We start from the raw sequence: 20,462 nt of genomic DNA on the forward strand, positions 1-20,462 counted from the left end.
TCGTCGTAAAAGCGTTTTCGCTCTTCGAAAGAGTATTTTGTAAACTAGCAGTCGGGCTTGCCGCAGATAAAGCATACCTTAAGCTTTCTACTTCCGCGAAAGCCTTCATTCCCTCTTTTACGTGCAAAACCTCTATTCCTACCTCTGCCTCCATTACCGCGATTATAGCCTCCTCTTGAACCACGGTTATAACTCTTACCTGATCCTTTATAGTTTCGATCGGTATAATAGGTCTCGTGATTGCAATTGCTATTGCAATTATAATCGGGATAGCCTAAGGTATTATAAATAATAAAAGGGGCTATGTATTCGAGTACTTAGCGCTCTCTTTAAATAATGCCAATTATTGATCTTAATTAAGCAGCAACTCCTTCGTATGTATTAGCTAAGTTGAACATTGCTAGTTTGCATTCCTCGACTCTATTGCAAGCGCTAATAAGTTGATCGCGCAATACGTTATCGGTTTGATATTCGAGTGTAAGGCTTTACTAATAGCTTTTTAAAAGCTTTATCGTAATCTCTAAGCACTTTAATCGGGTCTTCTCGATATTCTTTTTATTTGCAATAATACTAGCGAATATAGTAGTTCTTTATAAGCTCATATAATGCTTTCGGTTCTTATCGGTTTCGAAGTGTTAAGCTATAAAGTGTATCATAGCTTCGAAAGTATAGCTTCTGCTAGCTATTTGATCGATATAATAAGCGTCTGCTGCTTCGATAAGTATAATAAGGAAAGCTTTAAAGTATAAAGCAAAAAGGATGTCGCATGTTTCGCATAAGCTATAGAACTTCTTTAGCTTTACGAAAAGTATATCCTACATTCCTTTATTATATTTAAGCTCTTTCTTATATCTATACATCTTACTAAGTCCGCCAATCAATTGCGCTAGGCTTAGTCTCTAGCCTCTTTTAGCTGATTGGTTAAGGTCTCTTTTATTACCACCTCCGCCTCTTCTTCCACCTCCTTTTCCACCTCTTCCTCCACCTCTTCTTCCACCTCCTCTTCCACCGCTTCCTCCACCTCCTTTATAATTATCTCTGCGGTAAAAGTCCTCCGTATAATTGCTTTCATTATTATTACCTCCGCCTTTACCTTTATTTGCTCCTCGTCTTTAAAGTTCGCGGTGTTCGAAGATAAGTAGTACGTAAAGTTGTTTATAAACTATTAAGTTAAGTGAGGGTCGAGATTGAATCGGTGGTAAAGGTTGTAATCGAAAGTCAAGGGTGAACTCTTATTATCTCTGCTATTGATAAGGTTGCTTATCGAATAGTAGATCGAATTGTATATCATTCGAGGGTAAAGGTGAAGGTCGATACAATTAAGGGTGTATCGGTAGGAAGGATAGTCGTATAGGTTGTATCGGTATAAGAGGTGTAAGAGATAATAAAGGTTTGACGGCAAGTCTATATGTTATTAAACTAAATCGCTTTTCTCGTTTTGCCTCTTCGTAAAATAGAAATACGAGAAATATCGATTTGTAAAGTAGTTTAGCAAAGGCTAAAGCATAGCTTACACTACTTCTTAGATCTTTTATCTATACGTAATAAACGAAAAAGTGATTGTATAAATATCTTAGGATTATAATATAACTTAGCTTGAATAATAGTTCAGTCCATCTTTTAAAAAAGCTCTAGTATATCTCTTACAAATTATCACTTATAGCGTAGCGATAATCATCTTTGAATATATCGAGGGCTCGAATAATATACGAGTGAACGCAACCTTAAGTCTATTTGGTCTTATCAGTAAGGTCGAAATCATTAGCTTCTTATACTTCTCGGTCGACTTTGAATTTGCCTTAAAGAGTCCATTCGAGTTCCTCGAAGCTACTTGCTAAAGGCCGAATAGATTTCTTTAAAAAAGGGGAAGAGGGGTCTTCGAATTCGTAAGAAAAAGGGTTTCTGTTTCTATTATCCGCTATATTAGCGGCGGTGGTTGCGTAATAAGGTGATTGCGTAATAGACGCTACAACTAGTGATAGTACTGCTAATTGTATTGGGTTTCCGCTAGACTTGTTAAGAACTAACGGTTGCCTATAGCGTAATTAATACCTTTAAAAGAGCAAAAACTACTTTTTCTTTTCTATACTTAGCTCATCTGTAGTTAAGTGTGAATTTAACCACTGATCAGTATTGGTTACACAATAGGGTGCACACGTGAGACTTGATACGAATAGCAAGTGATTGCATTCGTAGTATTATTAAGTCTTAAAGGAGGAAGCTATTCTAGCTGCGAGGTGCAGTTACATGTAGTTGGGTGCACGGGCCACCATGTGGTTGCTATGGCAAAGGTGCACGTGCCAAGCACGGGCCACCCTTATCCCCGATCGAGTCCTTAACTCCGATCCCCTCATTCCCACAGACTCACTCTGCAGTCACTTGATATTCCAATTCTCAGTCTGCTTTTGCTTCATCACGATTTGCGAGACTTGCTTACTCAGTTTAGTGCATTGTGTATGCGAAGTGATAATCTCATTCTTGATGATGGAAATGATAAAAAGCATCAATCGATGCAAGGTAGTCTCGCACATCTCCGGGCCTTTGGGAGTCTCCATTAGCCCCAGTTTTCACCACAGAAGCTGGTACTTTGGTCGGAGAGATCGGAAGAATTGTCTCGACGGTCGTAACCGACGAAGTCAATCGATTTCATCACTGAAGCATTGTCAAAGCTGCAGCGATCCGGATCAGAACGAACCGTTTCGGAGTGCAGGTTACCCTCCGTACCACCCATGCTTCCATTAACGTAGTCGATGACTGCTGTATTGAGATCAATCGGTTCCTAATTATGCTTGATATCCTGTTCAGCCGCAGCTACGTCCTCCGCTGAAGGAAGCTTTTCGAGATGCGAGAGTGCTTCCTGACGAGTCATACCGCCTATTCAAATGACTCTGAAAGCTTCAGTTGAAAAGATGGATCCAATCGAGCTGATTCCTACTGTGGAAACAACATTTGCTGGAAGGATCAGCATTCTAAATGATATGAAAGACGATACCAAACTTACTTGCTGTTTCCCCCTTCTGTTCTCCGGTCGCTGAAGTGGTATCTCTCATCAAGGTTTCATATTTCGTTGAAGCGATCTTTTCCAGAGACGCGATTGCTTCCCCAGAAGTGATATCATCTGGTGAAGTAATGGCTTCCATCGGAGTAACGGCCTCCATCTCAGTTGCGGTAATAGCTTCTGTGGACGCAATGGATTCCGCAGAACTGATTTCTTCCCCCGAAGTAACATCTTCTAAGTAAAATTAGCATCTAACATCGTACCCGAAATGATACAGAACTTACCAGCCGACTCCCTCGCCTGTCCTCCCGCCACTGACTTCACCTCATCAACCGTGTTTTCCCCCCAGACCATCTCGACAAACCTCTTCTTCAAGTACGCCGCCGTGCCATCCTCTGAGGTACCTCATCCAGCCAATGCCCACAATCTTTGCTTCACGTAGCCGCCGAGCTGAAAGCGCAATTGTCAGCGAGCTGTGCAAAAGCAAAACAACTTGTGGTTAACAGGCAAGTCACCCCGAGCTTTGTCTTCGTCTTCGCCTTCGCCTTTGGCTTTTCGATCTTATCGCCTCTCATCGCCGGACCTCGGGCTCTTGGATAAATACCTTCTGCGAGCCCTGTTGTAATCATGGATTAGTAGCCGTGTGTCGCCAAGCGTGGAGGACATGCCTTGTGGGATGTTTCCTGCGAGGGAGCCATTGGCTGGGGAATATGTAGATCTAGGTTGCTGTGAACGGTTGGTTCTGGGAGACGAATTGAAGTGGAGAGGAAATTCGATTTAGGCCGTATCAGCATAAGCGTATTAGCGAGAGTCCGAATGTCAACAACCACGAGAGGCAGTGAAGGTTGGGGGTTGTCAAGAACGACGAGCAAAATTTAGTATAGAAGAGAAACGTATTGATACGAATGTAAGTCTGGGGTCTGATAGCGGGTTCAGTGACTGAAGGCGGAGACAAGACCCATGTGTAATGAATTCTGCAAGTGGTGTGGGAACTGAACTAGGAAGAAATCCAATAACATAACAACGTCCACCTCTGTTGTTTGATTACTTTATATGGGCGGTGAATAGCAAGATCCGAAGTCTCAAATTCACATAAAAGCTATAATATGCGGTGCTTCCTAGCAGCAGATAAGATCGAGCTGGGAAGCCGAAGCCTGGTTCTGATAGCAGCCATCCAAATTTGAGAGATAAATTGGAACCAAATCTTCCGAATTCGTATCGAATTCTTCCTCCACGTCTTCAAGACTGGGGATTGAAGCTCGGTTGGCCATCATGCATGAACGGAGAACCTGTTCTTTTGGATCAGGTTGCCCCTGGAGAAGCTCTGATACTGTAGATCTGTACAGATTTACTTATTAGCGATAATATTCCTGAACTCAGGCACTGGTTTACCGACCATATGGCCTAGAGCTCAGAGTAATGTGAGTGAGTGGATGAAGCATTGTCAGAAGGTTGGTTTGCCGCGCTGCAAGTCTCCGACGCGAAACCTCCACCTGCTTCTGCTTGAACATCCATTTCACTCGGCCAGTCATGGTCAGCGAGGTTTGACCTGATACCTGATTCTTGGCTTCTCCGGATCTAATAAACCCGTTCGACAATCCTTCGTACCGATTGAAGAGATCCCCACAGCTGGAAATGACATTTTAGGTATTCTGCAGCACATCTGGAGAATACTTGGAGCCCTCTCAATCAAACAGGGCTCGCAGCTGACCGAGAGTATTCGCGAACTGGGATAGTTCGAGGGCGACGGAGTTAACCTCTAATTCTGCATCGGCAAGTGTGGAGCTCAAAGAGTAAAGACGAATAGATAGCTTGGATGCCTCGATTAGCTGGATAATGCTAGCCACAGAGCCAACTACTGCCACCCGTTCCAAGTTTGAGAATCTGGTGAAGAAAGAACAAACAACTTCAAGTTATGGGTTGCAATGCATGGTTGTGGGGTAAAATACTCTGGTTGACTGGAGTCTGTAGGGTGAGGGCAACCCTGGGGCTTCAACCAGACATCTAAAGAATAAGTAGATACTCTTCGGAGACTATGGGAGCTGCTTGTATCGTACGGAAAAAATGGTAACAAACTCGCAAGGGTTTTGAGATGGAAATGCCTTCTCTGCTCGCCCTTGCCAGCCGCCCGGCGCTCCTTCCGTCCAGGACCTCAGCACTGCTACTCACCATGAACCCATGAGCTGGCGAGACTGAAGAAGGCGTGGTTTCCAAGAACAAATAGATAGCATCGAGGCGAGTAAGCCTGAATTATATGAATCGGAGGAAGATTCAAAGGAGAGAACGCATAGTCGGAGCAAGAGCCGCGGGAGAACTTGCTGGCTGACTTGGACGAAGAATCGACCACATGGATAACACATTGTAGAAGGGCCTTGTGCAAGATTACACCGTATGAAATAGTCTCAATAGCCAAAGACAACGACAGCATCACCCGCAACATCCCTCTTGCACAAATGGTGACACCTCCAACTGTAACCAGTATCCCTCTTATCAACATTTAGATTTTCCACGTGCCCGTGAAAGCTGAAGCAATTTTGTACCCGAAAGGTAAGGGATGATTCCAGTCAAGCTATGGTGAAGACAACGAGGATACATAGGAGAAGCGAATCTAAACTCGCTTTCGCAGCTATGCGAAGACGATGGATAGATTGCCTGGGGTGTAAACGCCTTAGCCAGATCTTCGAGGGAGATAAGGAGCGCGTCCTAGTCTATCATTCTCGGCTCACTTCACAAACTGATCCGAAAGCTGCCGCTATCCAAGCGAAGGCCAGGCATTCACGTTAAATACCCTTGGGAGAACGACTTAGGGCTCTATAATTTGCCCGGTCTGTGCTGGCCGACACAGACTCTGGCCGAGGAACGAAATAGACATGAAAACCCGGATCTGAAAAGTACGGCAGACTTCGACCGGAAATCGGCTCTCAATCAGAAAGCTCTGGATAAAATTCTGGTGGTGCTATTGCCACTTGGCGCAATTTACCGAGACACTTGCGTTTGCCCTGTGGCATTGATTGGCCTGTTGCCATTTACTGTAATTGCGTCTCAACCTCCCACAAAGCCACGACCTTTTGTTGCGATATGTGATTTCAAGGTTGCTTAGCATTTTTCCTAGCATCTATCGACACAAATGCTGCCAAGTCTTCGCCCAGCCGTAAGCAAATCGAGGAACCATCCCACGCCATGCAGAACACAAAACCCCTTTACCGATTGCTTTTGGCGACACGCTCCAACTCATCTTTCTTCTTGATGGCGTACGAGTTACTGGACCCCTTCGCGGCGTTGATCAACTCCTCAGCCAAGCACTCAGCGACTGACTTGATGTTACGGAACGCAGCCTCGCGGGCACCGATCGTGAGGAGAGCGATGGCCTGGTTGACGCGGCGGAGAGGGGAGACATCGACGGCTTGACGACGGACGGTACCGGCGGAACCGATACGGGTTGAGTCTTCACGGGGACCGCAGTTGACGATGGCGTCGACGGCGACTTGGATAGGGTTTTGATCGGTCATGATGTGGACCTACGAAGCTTGGAATCAGTGTATTGCCCTCCCTGCCTAGGTGCGCTAGACGTACGATCTCAAAAGCGTGGGCGACGATTCGGACAGCCATGAGCTTCTTTCCGTTGTTGCGTCCGTTCATCATCAGGGAGTTGGTGAGACGCTCGATGATTGGGCATTGTGCCTTTCTGAATCTCTTCTGGGCGTATCGGCCGGCGGAGTGGGAGATGTAGACTGGGGCGCGGATCTGGATGTAGTCGCTGCAAAATACCATGGTTAGCCAGAGCCTCGCATATGGTCCATTAGATTTCCGCGCAAGTATATCCTCCCGATTCCGCCCAATGTACGGTCCAATTTGTCTTCCGAAGGGGAATATCCTTACGTCAAGGAGATGTCGCGGATCTCGACATCCTCGTAAGACCACTTGTTGAACAGCTTGATGCTGCCAATCTCGGCGGTGACATCCTTGGGCAGAACCTGGTATCCGGAGACGGTCTCAACCTCGATTTCCTCGTTGTCAGACATGGTGGCGATGGGGATTTCCGACTTTGCCGATGGTAGTTTGGAGAATTTGAAGTTCGTCTGGACGGCAAAACGAGGTCTTTCGCCTAAGAATTTCTCGCCCACAATGAATTAAAGCCACTAGCACCGACAAGGCTTAGCTGTGGCGCTTTGGAAGAGCGAAGCCCTAATCATCACGTGTCAGTGGGTCCACAATAAGCGAGAATTGAACCACCATGATCACCGTGGGAGATTTTATGGTGGCGGAGCGGACATTCGAAACTCCAACGACAACAACAACGAATCAATCATCATGGGTACGTTTTCATCCTCCCTGAAGACATCTACAGCTTTAAATCTCTGCGATGCGGTCACCATCACCTATGGGCTCTCTGTGGCTCTTGGGCGGTACCCAGGGCGACCATCCTCTTTGACCTGCTCAGTCTCATCTTCGAACCGTTGGTTTGCGAATAGCTTCAACTGACGACCTATTTAGCCCCAGCTAACACCGGCGCAAAGAAGCAAAAGAAGAAGGTATGTAAAACATTTGAATCCTGTCTCTCGAGTTCGAATACGTCGAGTTGGAAGATAATGACTAGGAGACGAACATCGCTAACAATTATCCCAGTGGTCCAAGGGAAAGGGTCAGTACATCTGCGACTTCGACCTGTGCCGATTCTAACCAACACGCAGTTAAGGACAAGGCTCAACATGCCGTCATCCTCGACAAGGCCATTTCCGACAAGCTCCAGAAGGATGTCCAATCGTACCGTCTCGTCACAGTCGCTGTTCTCGTCGATAGACTAAAGATTAACGGATCCCTCGCAAGAAGATGTCTGGCGGATTTGGAGGAGAAGGGACAAATCAAGAAGGTTGTCGGACACAGCAAGTTGCAGATCTACAGTACGTTTCCACGAGGTCTTTGAAAAAGGAACATGATCCTGGATTGTGGATTGATGCTAAAAAATGCATAGCTCGTGCGATCACCGCTGCAGAATAGACGATTTCAGCACCTGTTTCTTCTATCTTCGTCACCAGTCACCCTTATTTCGATAACGATCCGACAGTGGGCGCGAATGGGTATGGATTGGGAATTTGCAATGGGCATGGGATTTGATTTCGCGGTGTAGCATATCAAATCGAACTGCTTCCGCAACTCCAGAACCTTCGAGGAACATGGTATGATGTGAATTTGCACTGTTTCTGGTTGCGCATTGAGCCAGCTGCGAATGGAATTGTGACTATCCTTGGATGTTGTAACTGGGAACAAGGGTACAGGACGAGTGTCTGCATGCAATGGAGGAAGGTGTCGTGGGAGAGTGTGCTTAATGATTGAGGATTCCAACCAACTGAAATATCCAAGCTTCCCTTCCACACGAACTCCAAACCACAATCCAGGCTTGTATTTTCGTATCTGAAGTCCCATTATGCCGCACTGAATGCATAAACCTTCACTTCAGACATACTTATCAATTTCGTGCGTCCAACTGGCTGTCTCACCCCACATTTGGGGACAAGGCTAACGGCGAGGCCGGGCCCGCGATGTAAGTAACAAGCCCTCTCTCCATCGGAACTACCTGTCATCTCACCATCCCATTGCATTCACATATACCCCCCGCCACGCATTGCAATTCCGAACCCTTTTCAACAGCCAAAATGTCTAGCCCAGAAGCCATCCGCCAGCGCAGAAAAGACGGTACATCACCCCCCGGCCCAGCAACTGAACCCAAGACGTCAGAGAAAGAAGAGGCCACGCCCACGCTCTCGCTGGCAGACCGCGTCAAAGCAGAGGACAGCGCCTTCAGTTTCGTCGATGTGGCGCGTATCCTCGTGTTCCTGCTGCTGGCGAGCAGCGCGCTGAGCTATTTTGTCACGAGGGAGAGCTTTACATGGAACTTGAAGAGGCCGGGCTGGACGAGGGTTGAGACGATCAAGACGTGGATTGTGCGTTTTTCCTTTCCCTTCCCTCATTACACATTCTTTCGTTCTAGCTATGCCGCTCACCGGCAGCTTCCTACATGTCGGAGAATGCCGCAGGATTCATAGTTGTAGTTATGGGAATGAGGCACAAGGGCTGATACAGCATGTGAACAACAGGCCGGTCCGCTCTCTCTCACCGACGCCGACCTGGCAGCCTACGACGGCACCGACCCGACCAAGCCCATCTATCTCGCCATCAACGGCACCATCTACGACGTCTCGCTGGGACGGCGGCACTACGGGCCGGACGGCTCCTACCACTTCTTTTCGGGCAAGGACGCGTCGCGCGCCTTCGTCACTAACTGCTTCCTGGAGGACGGTAACCCGGACCTGCGGGGTGTCGAGCAGATGTTCCTCCCGCTCGACGACTACGACGTCGACAGCCTGTACACCAAGTCGGAGCTTAAGATTATGCGCGAGAAGGAGCGCCGCATCGCCCGCACCAAGGTCCATGACGCCCTGAAGCACTGGGTCGATTTCTTCGAGAAGAGCGACAAGTACCCGCGCGTTGGCCGCGTCAAGAGGGAGAAGGGCTGGATGGAGAAGGGGGAGGTTAAGAAGCTTTGTAAGAAGGCCCAGGCGGGGAGGGTGAAGAGGCCGATTCCGCCCGGGAAGCAGATTTAGAAGCTGGACTTGGAGGCTTTTTGTAAACGAGTTTTTTTCTTCTTCGAAGAATATGCTTTGTTGGTGTTGGCTCCCTTTGTGTATATCACTCCCTTTGTGTATATCAGATGCTGGGAATGAAGGATCTGTCTGGATGGACCCAGACCGGCGGAAAGGAAGGAGGAAAATCTCAGTATGTTAATTGGAAAGCTCATTTGCTTCCCTGGTCATTCCATGATGCATGCTGTGAGCTCTTTCTTGAGCCCTAGTGCCCGCCGAAGAAGTCCTGTGTGTCCCTCGGTTGAATTTTTTTTTCTTCCAATATTTTAAGACCGGACATTTCAATTTCTATTTCTATCGTGTACATACAAGCAAACCCATAAAATGGTGATCTGTTGTGCCTACAAGACCATCAATTCCCCAGAGCCGGTAGATCCAGACGTCTTCCTATAAGCAGTCTTCAAAGGTTCCAAGGGAACAAGCAAGGTCCAGCCTTTCTCTCTCACTTTATACGAGACAACCTATCAACTCGCAAGACGGAAAAACCAACATGCAAAAGCTCGCAATGCGTTGAAATTCGAGTCGTGAATTTTCGCACAACCGACTATCGGTCTATTGAACATTAAGTATTCATCCCCTGTCTTTTATCGTCGTAATTCAAGAATCGCGCTCTCTGTTGTTCTCTTCTCTGTATACAGACAGAAAGATGCGGTAAACATCCGCCTCCTCATCTTCGCAATCAGTCAGTCATTCCACCGAAATACTATTTTACTTTACTACTGTATATATCTTGGTATAAACGTCCTCAACTCCAGCAGGCCATCAAGGCTCGAACCCGCAGACCCGACACGAACGCACGCAAATCGACATCGATTTGTTGTAGAATTTGAACAAAACATCCTGCTCACGTTGACAACGCCGCTCTTCTACAGGAGGAACGCAAGACCGATTGTCAGCACCAGTCCCAAGGTACTCGAGGCTCGGACGAGGTGTGGCGCGGCCGCGGTTTGCGATGCTGCAATGGGGGTGGAGGTCAGAGATCCCGCTCCAGTTCCCGTGCCGGGCGCCGTGCCGGAAGTAGAGTTGGTGCCAGCCTGGTCTCCAACCGCAGTCCCGCTGGCCGTGCTTGCCTTCGCTAGCGTCCTGTAGTTTTCCAGAGTACGCGAGGCGTTGGCGGCCGTGTCCTCATTGATGACCATCACCATGCCGCCCTGGCAGTGCTGGGCCTGCGAGCAGTACAGCCACATGGGCGTCTGGTCCTTGATCATGATGGTGTACGTCGGTGTGGTGGTCGAGCTGGCCGACACGGGCATGAAGCCCGAGTAGATGCCCGCGCCGCTGGAGCCGGCTGGGGCGATGGGCTGGCAGGGCTGGTCAAAGGTCGACTGCGTCACGCTATGGTTGTTGGGCGCGAACTGGAACTGCACCATCTCGCCAACGGCTGCCTTGATGTTATCGGGGGAGTAGATGAGGGACCCGTTCATGGCGCCGACGCGGACGACGTGGACTTTTATGCCTGCTGATTGTGCTGTTCCAACATGTAAGCGTGAGGTTTTGCGAAGGGGTGTGAGAGGAGATGGGTAGGGGACCTACCAAGTGCAGAGCAGATGCTCAGGGCAGACAGGGCGAGGGTTGTGAATTGCATGTTGAAGGTTTGAGTACAGATCTCGCTCTCAATGTTATAACCAGTGTATCTTTGTCGTAGTGAAGAAAATTAGGCGTCTAGCGCTCGTGTCGAACTGGCCGACGATTAAGGATGGATCTAAATAATACGAAAAGGACGTACAGAGGGGAATAGAGAGTAACCGGACCCAAGCAGGAAGAGAGATGGAATAGGATGGCTCGAGAGGTGATGCTGAGGGAAGATGGAGGCCCAGGATGGGCGAGGGCAACGCACGGCATAAATAACCAGCTCGCTTCCGTTCGAATGGTCTGGTGCTCGAGGGCCACTCGCCCTGCCTGTTCCACCAGAGAGGGATGGATATCGGGCTGGCTGGCTGCTCTAGCGAAACGTGTTTTGCCGTGGCTCAAACGAGTCGGTCTGTAGCGCTCAGAAATGGACTTGGGATGGCATCTTGAACGGGCTGAACAGAGAACTTGGCAATGCTTTCAGTGCGGAAAACCATGAAGCCATACAGAAAGTCAATAGGCTCAACACCCACTCTGGTACACTTGCATCCTGGACAACCAATTCTGACTCTCGAGTCCCGGTTGGGGGTGAAGGACAACGATACATCGTCTACTCATCCCCTCAGCCATCGATCGCTCTGGGCAAATCTCGAGATTGCCAATGCATGCGCTCAGTGCTCAGTGGCGAGTGGAAAGCCCTCGCTGCGATGACGAAGCGCGATACCGATGAAGCACGGCAGCGTCTCGGTCGCGACGCCGACAAAACACAGTGGGTTTCATAGCCAGGACCAAAGGTGCCAGCCCCGTGACTGTGACACCAGATGGCAGCGGGCTATGACTCCTGTCACGCAGATAATGGATTGGATGATGGCCGGTGCCGTTGCCAGGCAGGCTGATTGATGATGGAAAGGACGTGGAAAGAAAGGTTGGGGCTTAGCGAGAGGGTGAGCTCGGTAAGCGAGACGGCCTAGGGGGTGGAGACGAGATCGACGACGACTTGGAGACCTCGGCGGCTGCTATATAGCTTATATAGCCATTATCATTTTAAAAGAGCGTAGGTAACAGTCAATGACGCCGCTGCTAATAGTTCGGGAGAGTGGTGAAAGGGAAGCGCGACTTTGACTGGGATAGACGAGAGAAGAGAGAGAAGAGAGAGGGAGGGAAATGTGTTCCAAGCTTTGCTCAATGAGTTGTGCTTCCATCCTACCTTATGCTATAAGCTATTTACACATCCATCGTGTGGTGTATATGCCATGCCACTATGAGAAGATTCCTGCCCTATGATCGATCGCCAGCCAGAAACTCCAAGGCAAACCTATACCCTTCCCAAAACTCCTTTCAAGTCTCCTACCTCATCCATTTTCCCCTTATCACACACATACATAGGCACACGCTTTCTCTTCATACCCTAATCCCCTCACCACCTATTCCTATCCCAACCTCAAAAATCCAGGATAAGCTGCGGCGCCGCCCTCTCCAGGTCCTCCACCTCAAGATAACCCCCATTCCCTCCCGCGTTCACTCCCCCCTCCCCATCTCCGTCCCATCCGTTCTCTCTCGCCCACTCAGCCCTCGCCACCCCTTCCCTCACAAACGTCTCGATATACCTCCCAACAGCCGCATTCGCATCCTTCGTGATGCGCGAGCCGGGCTGCTTGAAGAAGCTGTGCAGCAGCACATTGATCAAGTCTGTTGGAATCGAAGCTCGCGCCTCTGCTGGCTCGTCCAAGGCTCGGACGTGTGAACTATCGGCATTCGCGTTCGTCTTACTAGTCCTCGAACGTTTTTTACGCGGGGGTTGCGAAGAGAAAGGATCATCATCGTGGTCATCCTCGTCATCGTTATCGTCTCCTTCTACTTCTTGATCTTCATCTAGGCTCACAGTGCTCGCTTCTGGCATCGTTGTTTCCATCATCTCCGTGTCCTCTTCTTCTCCTGCCCCCGTCTCATCCCCATCCAGCCCCGAATCCAAACCGAAATCCAGTTCTTCATCTTCTTCGTGTTCACCTCCCTCGTCCTCCCCTTCCCCTTCTCCTTCTCCGTCAGAAGAGTCAATACTCAGCGCCGTAGACACGCTGGCGTTCGAGACTCGAGGCTTGATGAATGCGCTTCCTTTCGCGCGGGAGACTGCTTTTGGGGCGGCGCGCGGTGTGGCGGATGTGGACTTGCGTTTGTGGGAGGGGTTCGTGGATGGGCCTTTGGGACGACCGCGGGGTTTGGAGTCGGTGTTTGAAGAGGATTGTGGGCGGGGTGGGTTGAAGGGTTTGGGCGGCATCCTTAATGCCGGGGAGATAGAGTTAAACGTTTGAAATGAGGTGTAAGGGTTTTTAGTAAGGGAGTGTGATGGGTTGCTGTTTGGGTGGTCTTGACGCGATTCTACAAAGAAGTCAAGACGCGAAGTGCACTCACGGTTGCACGTGACGGCAAGAATTCCCTAGTGATTGAAATATCCAACCAATCAATGGAATAGCTGGTAGATAGACTAGAGAAGGGCTAGAAAGATAATGGTAGGGTAGTCTTGATAGAGAGTATTTCGTTGTTTCGATTGGTCAACAAGATCTCTGCTTCAGAGTCACAAGTGATTTTAATCACTTTGAAATCACTTCCTTTGCACTAGCCCATCCTTGTAGAACTCATACAAAGAACATCTAAACAAGGCAATTAACTACACTGGATATAATCCTAAACGACAACAGGCAGTACCTGAGAATAAGGTAGAGCAGCAGCTAGAACACCTGGCCTGGGTACCACCATGCCTTTTGGAGAACTCGAAAAACGCCAGGTGCTATGCCCCCAAGAGAACATGCAAGACCATCTCTCGTCGCTCTTCGATCCTCTCCGAACATCATCAACTACACCCTTCATTCCTTATGTATACCCTTTAATACCTAGCCTGGCTCCGCCCTCGTACCCCACCGCTGCGAATCGCAGGCGCACTAATATCTCTTCTTGGTCCGCCTCCTTCGACCATCTGCTTGCGAGGAGTCATGGTTCCTTGGGCTAGGCTCCTCGCACGGCCTCTGCGTTCACGAATTTGTGCAAGAGCTTCCTCTCTCGACATCGTAGGGCTCAATGCTGGGTCGAGTGCTGAAGGGAGGAGCGTGGGCGTGAGATCTGGGGCTTTGGCGAGAGGAATTCGGGTCGTTGTACTGATGGTGTGGAAAGTCGGAATCATGGTATGCTTGACTGGCGACTCGTCCTCAGGCTCAGGTTCTTCTGCCGGGGCAGGCATTATAGTGGCTTCGTTGTCGTCCTCGTCCTCATTACTAGCTGAGCTTTGGGGAGCGTCAAGTATAGAGAGCAGGGACATATCGGTAATGAGGGCTGAGGCTGGGGGTTCGCAGGAGGGTGTGCGGGCGAAGGAGCGATGCGTTTGAAAGACTGGTGCTGCTTGCGTGGAGGAATTTTTTGCGGATGAAATCCAAGGCAGCTCTTCAGGTGTTGGCGATTCTGGTGTGAAGATGCCTTCAGCTGGGACGATGACTGTAGTTGACCTGCCAGCATGGTGGATATTCTCCGTTGTAGGCGCTACTGTAGGCGCTACTGTAGGTGCCGTGCAGATTTGTGTAGCTTTTGAGATGCAGCAGTTCATACGGCATTCCAATTCCAAGAACTCAACTCGGTCGTGCGCGCGGTTCGCTCGTTGTCGTTCCCACTCCAGTAACATCCGCATGTTTTCCAGCTCCTCCTCGCTCGCAGCAGACGAAGTAATGGAAAGCAAATCCATACTCTTCCTTGCCTTTTTCGGACTCGCAAATTCATCATCCTCCGGCAGCGTGGGTAGCGGTATTCTCCCCTCCGCTGCAATCCTCGCAATCTCCTCATTCTGCGCAATAGTCCGCAATGCATCCCTCTCCTGCTCCACCAGCCTAATCTGCTCTTGCACCTGATGCAGCTCCTCCTGCACACCCACCAGCTGGTACCGCGCCGCAAACGCCTCTTGCTCGCGATTCACACTGCGCTCTTTCTCCTTCTCGAAGTCCGCTTGTGACGACTTCAGTGCGTGGCGCGCGGACTTAAGCTCCTCTTGCAGCTTCACGACGACGGACTGCGACTTGAAGGACTCTTTGCGCGCGCGCCGGATCTCCTTCTCCCATAGCGCTTGCGTGTGCGCGTGAGTTTCTTTCGCTCTGCCGTAGTTCTCCTACAAACCGACAGGTAAAAAGTCAGCAACAATCCCACTTGAATTGCGCCGGCAGCTTCAAGCGGACGTACCATGACGCTTTCCAAACGCTCCCCCACCCGCTGCTCCCTGACCCTGCTCTCCTCTACCTGTCGCCTCAGCGCCCTCACATCCTCCCTATATCTGCGCATCTCACTCTCGGCCTCCTCCCTACCCAGCATCGCTCGTTTGAGCGCCGCATCGTTTGCCTTCCGCTCCAGTTGCTTCCCTTGGAATGCAAGACTATTGAATGCAGCGACTTTCTCGTGCACGCTGCTCTCACGGGCGTGGCGGGTTAGAGAGCCGGCGGGGGATTCGTCAAAGATTGAGTTGCGCTTCTGGTTGACGCGTTCCGGGGAGACTTGGAGAAGCGGCGTCCCAGGCGAGCCGGGGAATTTGAAAGTTGAATCCATGCTCTAGGTATATGGACGGGATCTGTTAGAGTCGAAGAGACCGAGTTTTTGGGAGTCGTGGGTGTGGAGGGTCTAGGGATCTGAATCAGAAATGTTGTGTCATCTGTAGACTTGTTTACAAACGAGGGGTGCAGAATGCGGCTTAGCGGCAGCGGCAGGAACTGAACGTCGCTATGGTGATGGGCTACCCAGATAACGGGGATGCATCTTCAACATTTAGTTTCTCGTCTAGTTGCAAAACATTAAAAGTTTGAGATGCATCTAAATTGTTTTTACTCTTACATTTCCAGAGTCTTTTACTTGACTTGCTCGCTGCTTGAAAGGCGCTCCGGAATCCGTCTGTACTGCAGCTTCATGGAAAGCACAAAAACCCCAGGGTTTTCGCAACGAGATCAGGACTCTGAGAACTAGTCCATGCTTGGCCAGAGACAGTGCTGCACGGAGTAATCCTCGATTCCTCCAATCCTATTTGGCAGAAATAGGTTTAAATCCAGGCTATTTTGGGTAGCACGTTTTGCTGCACTCTAAAGAGCTGCTCCAGAGGAGTTCATGAGGGCAGGAAGATTTTGCTATCGAAGCATGTTTAGGCCTTGTGCTCAGTTTGTAAGTGCCAGTTCGTAGCGTTACCAAAAGGGCTATCATGCTATCCCCCCCTCATAAAGCAATTGTTTTTCATGACCTCGAAATTGTATAGAGTTACTGAACAGGCCCATGTTAGAGTAAGGAAAGGGAAGACCTTGAAGCTCATTTCTAGTCACTTTCCCTTGCCAATTTATGGCCCTATGTCCTAAAGCAGGATTGAGAATTCCTCTAGAAAAGATAGGTGACTTGATGTTCCGAAATGTCTTGTCACGTAGTGGCAATATGGAAGCCACCGTGGAATTATTTTTCCTCATAGTAAGGGAGCTGGCTAGTAATTAGCCCTCTAGTCGGCTCAATATGAGTGAGATGCTTTCCGAGCGGTACGGACTCGATGCGCTGTGGCTCATGGAGAACTGACTACCTGCATACAACACTCATCGGTGATAGGGGTAGAAACCGACTCAAAGGAAGCAGCCATACCGTCGTCGTCCACTACGCAATGGCTCAGTGCCCTCAACAGATTTACTTACCCACACACAACGACTTTGAACTGAGAGGAGAATCCTGCAGAAGCCACCCCCGAGGTCTCCATGGCACAACAATATGCAGATATGTAGGTACCTTTGAATGCTGCCCGGAGGTTCCCCTATTATTCCTTTCTTAGGAAATGACGGGCCCACAATAGTTGCGAGGTCAACAACTCCGACTAGTGAGTAAGTATCGATGGGGAAACACAGAACAGGCAGAAAAGTTGTTAGACATTAGAGTGAGCGTTCCATTATTTGGTGGTGAGATTGATTGAAATGGGACAAGATACCAAGATGGTTGTATACCTACCGGTACCTACATATAATGATTGTGATGATTCCCACTCGGAACGGGAATACACGGGATGCGAGCGTTAGCGCCAAATGCCTAGCGCCGTCCCGCCTCACAGACTTTTTAGAAGCTCTGTCCTCCTCGAAACCTCTTCACTGAACATAAATTCTCGTTCGTCCGAGCCCTTACCCTCATCCTCCATACCTCGCAACCTCTTTTCTTCTTCATCAACCTCCCATCTTCACATCCCCCCCCCCCCCCCCCCCCCCCATCTCCACTCACTCTTTGATCTCCAGATCACCACCGCAAATATGAGCAACGAAGCCCCTAAGAAGGAGTCCGTCATGGGCGTGTAAGTTCCAGCTTTTCTCCTTCTCTTTGCCCTAACCTCAACGTGCGTATCTCGACGTCAATTGGCCTCTCATCCAGGATCCACCATAACATATCAGCCATCGCAGTTCGATATCAATGGCACCCAATTGAGGTCGGGCAATGACGTCGAGATATCGCTGGACCTGCGGCAGGCATCATCGTCGCTCAATGGCCGGCAATGCAAATCTCTCCATCAAATTTCAGCTCTATTTTGTGACTACATGCTGACATCATCACGAACAGACCTCCTTTCATTATCGATTTCTTGAGTACGTCTCCCTGCTTCCGAACTGGAATATCTACATCTCTCTGCCGACGCGGTGGATTTGAATGGCTTCGGAATGGTCCCACATGGATAGCAGCAACTAACTCGCGATAACAGTGGGTGGTGTCTCCGCCGCCGTCTCCAAGACTGCCGCCGCTCCCATCGAGCGTGTCAAGCTCTTGATCCAGAACCAGGTAACTTTCTCTCTCTCCCATGTCTTTTGAATTTCACATATTCTTGCCGGGTATCCGATCTGGGTAATATGCACTTGATGCCAAGACGCCTCTCTACCAATATACACATACTATCTATTTACGCATTGCCATGATGATACAGATATTATCTAACAATATTTCAACCATGTAATTCATACTGACGCACTCCTGCAGGATGAGATGTTGAAGACTGGCCGTCTTGACCGCAAGTACGATGGTATCGTCGAGTGCTTCAAGAGAACCACTGCCCAAGAAGGTGTTGCATCTCTCTGGAGAGGAAACACAGCCAACGTTATCCGTTACTTCCCTACACAAGCCCTCAACTTCGCGTTCCGTGACACCTACAAGTCTATGTTCGCCTTCAAGAAGGAGCGTGATGGATACGCCAAGTGGATGATGGGTAACTTGGCTTCCGGTGGAGTAAGTCGTCCCCTGCCATATTATGTGAAAATAATCCTAATATCCTACAGGCTGCCGGTGCCACCTCTCTGCTCTTCGTCTACTCCCTTGATTACGCCCGTACCCGTCTTGCCAACGACAACAAGAACGCCAAGACTGGTGGTGAGCGTCAATTCAACGGCCTGGTGGATGTCTACAAGAAGACCTTGGCTTCCGATGGTATCGCCGGTCTCTACCGTGGTTTCGGTCCTTCCGTCGCCGGTATTGTCGTTTACCGTGGTCTCTACTTCGGAATGTACGACTCCATCAAGCCCGTTCTCCTCGTCGGTCCTCTTGAGGGTAACTTCATTGCCTCCTTCCTTCTCGGATGGACCGTCACCACTGGTGCCGGTATCGCCTCTTACCCCTTGGACACTATCCGTCGTCGTATGATGATGACCTCTGGTGAGGCCGTCAAGTACAAGTCTTCCATGGATGCTGGTCGCCAAATCATTGCCAAGGAGGGTGTCAAGTCTCTCTTCAAGGGTGCTGGTGCCAACATTCTCCGTGGTGTTGCCGGTGCCGGTGTGTTGTCTATCTACGATCAAATGCAGGTCTTGATGTTCGGCAAGGCCTTCAAGTAAACGATGACCTCTGTAGTATAGACTGGTGCGGTGGGTGTTCGGTGGAGGTTGGTCATGGAGCGGATGGTGTGTGACGGCGGAGGTTGGGAAGCACGTTGCGGCAGGTGGAGGTTGTTACAGACATCCATTGCTATGGTGTTGAGCAACTCGTAGGGATCTGGGGTTTGGTGACCACAGTCTCTGCTGTACTTATAACTAGGGCAATTTCCTCTGTTTCCTTTGCCTTGCCGCTCTTTCTTTCCTGGTCCTTTTTTCTTCACGGTCAATTTGCATGCATGGTCAATAGAATACAAAAGCGGTGTGTGCTGGCAGTTAAAAATCGATTGGAAACAGTCAACACTTATATCTTGCTTGGATTCGTGATATTCGCGTTTGTCTCTGCTACGGCGCAGTACTCTGTGTTTATGGTCATATTTACTCCCTTGCCGTCGGACTTGTCGCAGTCCTAAATTTTAACTTCATCCTCACAGTCGATATAACCAAACGAATAAAGAGGCCGTAAGATAACGAAGAAACCAACCAATCAACCAACCAACTCACTCACTCACATTCGTATCTTCTTTCTTTTTTTTCCTTCACGCATCTATTTGCTGCGAATGAATAGCCAATGCCCGCTTCTTGCCCCCTCGTTTCCCTACCCGCATACAGCAGGTGAGTCTGGTTGGTTGGCTCTTCTGGCTTGATCCGTAGGTATGGTTGTCGTCAATGATATTCCCTCGAGGGGTTCCAGTTCTGACTCCTTCCTCCCATGCTGTTTTGTCCAGTCGGAGAATTGCAACAGGTCGGAGAACTTTTCCATGCTTTATTATATTGGATGATGTGACGTGATATCCTTGTTCGCAGATCGGAAGGTCGTTCTTCGTCGTCGTCGTTGATGGAATCTGTGGGATCTATATGTCTCTGTGTATACCTCTGGACTGCTGGGGTGTTTACTTGCTACTGATGCGTTCGTTTCCTCCCGTTACGCATCTGGTTGACAGGTATCGCTATGCGTATGTTGCTGTCTTGCGTTTCGTTTGGTTGCGTTTCGTGTTTCGCTTTCGGTATCCTTACTTGATTGATATCGCTTCAGATGGGGTTTGTATGTATTGGCTGGGGAGGGAGTAGAGAGGGGTGAGGATGGAGGTGCTTTTGGATTAGCATACTTGCTTTCGTGCGTCTCTGTTTGGGTTGGACAGGGTCGCTGGATCTACTCGTTAGTGGGTGACATTTCTGTTTGAAGGAGGGTGTGGGGTGAGGGAGTGATGAGAAGGAGAGGCTCTCTCTCTCTCTCTCTCTCTCTCTCTCTTTGGCTTATTCAATGTTCATCTTTGATGTTCATTTTCGATGTTCGTTCAATTCAACTTCGGCTTCGGCTTCGGCTTCGGCTTCGACCTTCGACCTTCAACCTTCAACCCCAAAACC

General features: G+C 49.3%; 7 protein-coding genes across 7 annotated transcripts; 3 read left to right on the forward strand and 4 right to left on the reverse strand.

Annotated features, from left to right (window-relative positions):
* Window positions 1-6,198: 6,198 nt before the first annotated feature.
* On the reverse strand, window positions 6,199-7,020 carry L3040_003979 (40S ribosomal protein uS7; the record flags this gene model as incomplete). Its single annotated transcript, XM_007294840.1, has 3 exons — window positions 6,199-6,516; window positions 6,572-6,755; window positions 6,878-7,020. 3 exons carry the CDS (start codon window positions 7,018-7,020, stop codon window positions 6,199-6,201), a joined length of 645 nt encoding a protein of 214 aa, XP_007294902.1.
* A 289-nt stretch (window positions 7,021-7,309) lies between these two features.
* L3040_003980 (uncharacterized protein) lies at window positions 7,310-7,996 on the forward strand (the record flags this gene model as incomplete). The annotated part of the gene is made up of 5 exons (XM_066156621.1): window positions 7,310-7,313; window positions 7,493-7,530; window positions 7,625-7,640; window positions 7,690-7,899; window positions 7,971-7,996. 5 exons carry the CDS (start codon window positions 7,310-7,312, stop codon window positions 7,994-7,996), a joined length of 294 nt encoding a protein of 97 aa, XP_066012197.1.
* Window positions 7,997-8,652: 656 nt separating this feature from the next.
* L3040_003981 (uncharacterized protein) lies at window positions 8,653-9,600 on the forward strand (the record flags this gene model as incomplete). Its single annotated transcript, XM_007294838.2, has 2 exons — window positions 8,653-8,940; window positions 9,094-9,600. The coding sequence occupies 2 exons, from the start codon at window positions 8,653-8,655 to the stop codon at window positions 9,598-9,600; spliced, it is 795 nt and encodes a 264-aa protein (XP_007294900.1).
* Window positions 9,601-10,505: 905 nt separating this feature from the next.
* Window positions 10,506-11,224, reverse strand: L3040_003982 (uncharacterized protein; the record flags this gene model as incomplete). The annotated part of the gene is made up of 2 exons (XM_007294837.2): window positions 10,506-11,107; window positions 11,173-11,224. 2 exons carry the CDS (start codon window positions 11,222-11,224, stop codon window positions 10,506-10,508), a joined length of 654 nt encoding a protein of 217 aa, XP_007294899.2.
* A 1,425-nt stretch (window positions 11,225-12,649) lies between these two features.
* L3040_003983 (uncharacterized protein) lies at window positions 12,650-13,483 on the reverse strand (the record flags this gene model as incomplete). Its single annotated transcript, XM_007294835.2, has 1 exon — window positions 12,650-13,483. One exon carries the CDS (start codon window positions 13,481-13,483, stop codon window positions 12,650-12,652), a length of 834 nt encoding a protein of 277 aa, XP_007294897.2.
* Window positions 13,484-14,089: 606 nt separating this feature from the next.
* Window positions 14,090-15,783, reverse strand: L3040_003984 (uncharacterized protein; the record flags this gene model as incomplete). The annotated part of the gene is made up of 2 exons (XM_007294834.2): window positions 14,090-15,352; window positions 15,424-15,783. The coding sequence occupies 2 exons, from the start codon at window positions 15,781-15,783 to the stop codon at window positions 14,090-14,092; spliced, it is 1,623 nt and encodes a 540-aa protein (XP_007294896.2).
* A 1,712-nt stretch (window positions 15,784-17,495) lies between these two features.
* Window positions 17,496-19,058, forward strand: L3040_003985 (uncharacterized protein; the record flags this gene model as incomplete). The annotated part of the gene is made up of 5 exons (XM_007294833.2): window positions 17,496-17,536; window positions 17,800-17,825; window positions 17,939-18,015; window positions 18,211-18,456; window positions 18,507-19,058. The coding sequence occupies 5 exons, from the start codon at window positions 17,496-17,498 to the stop codon at window positions 19,056-19,058; spliced, it is 942 nt and encodes a 313-aa protein (XP_007294895.1).
* Window positions 19,059-20,462: the final 1,404 nt, after the last annotated feature.

Source organism: Drepanopeziza brunnea (assembly GCF_022702325.1).
Source record: "Drepanopeziza brunnea f. sp. 'multigermtubi' strain 214-2 chromosome Unknown ctg5, whole genome shotgun sequence".
Classification (NCBI taxonomy): domain Eukaryota; kingdom Fungi; phylum Ascomycota; class Leotiomycetes; order Helotiales; family Drepanopezizaceae; genus Drepanopeziza; species Drepanopeziza brunnea.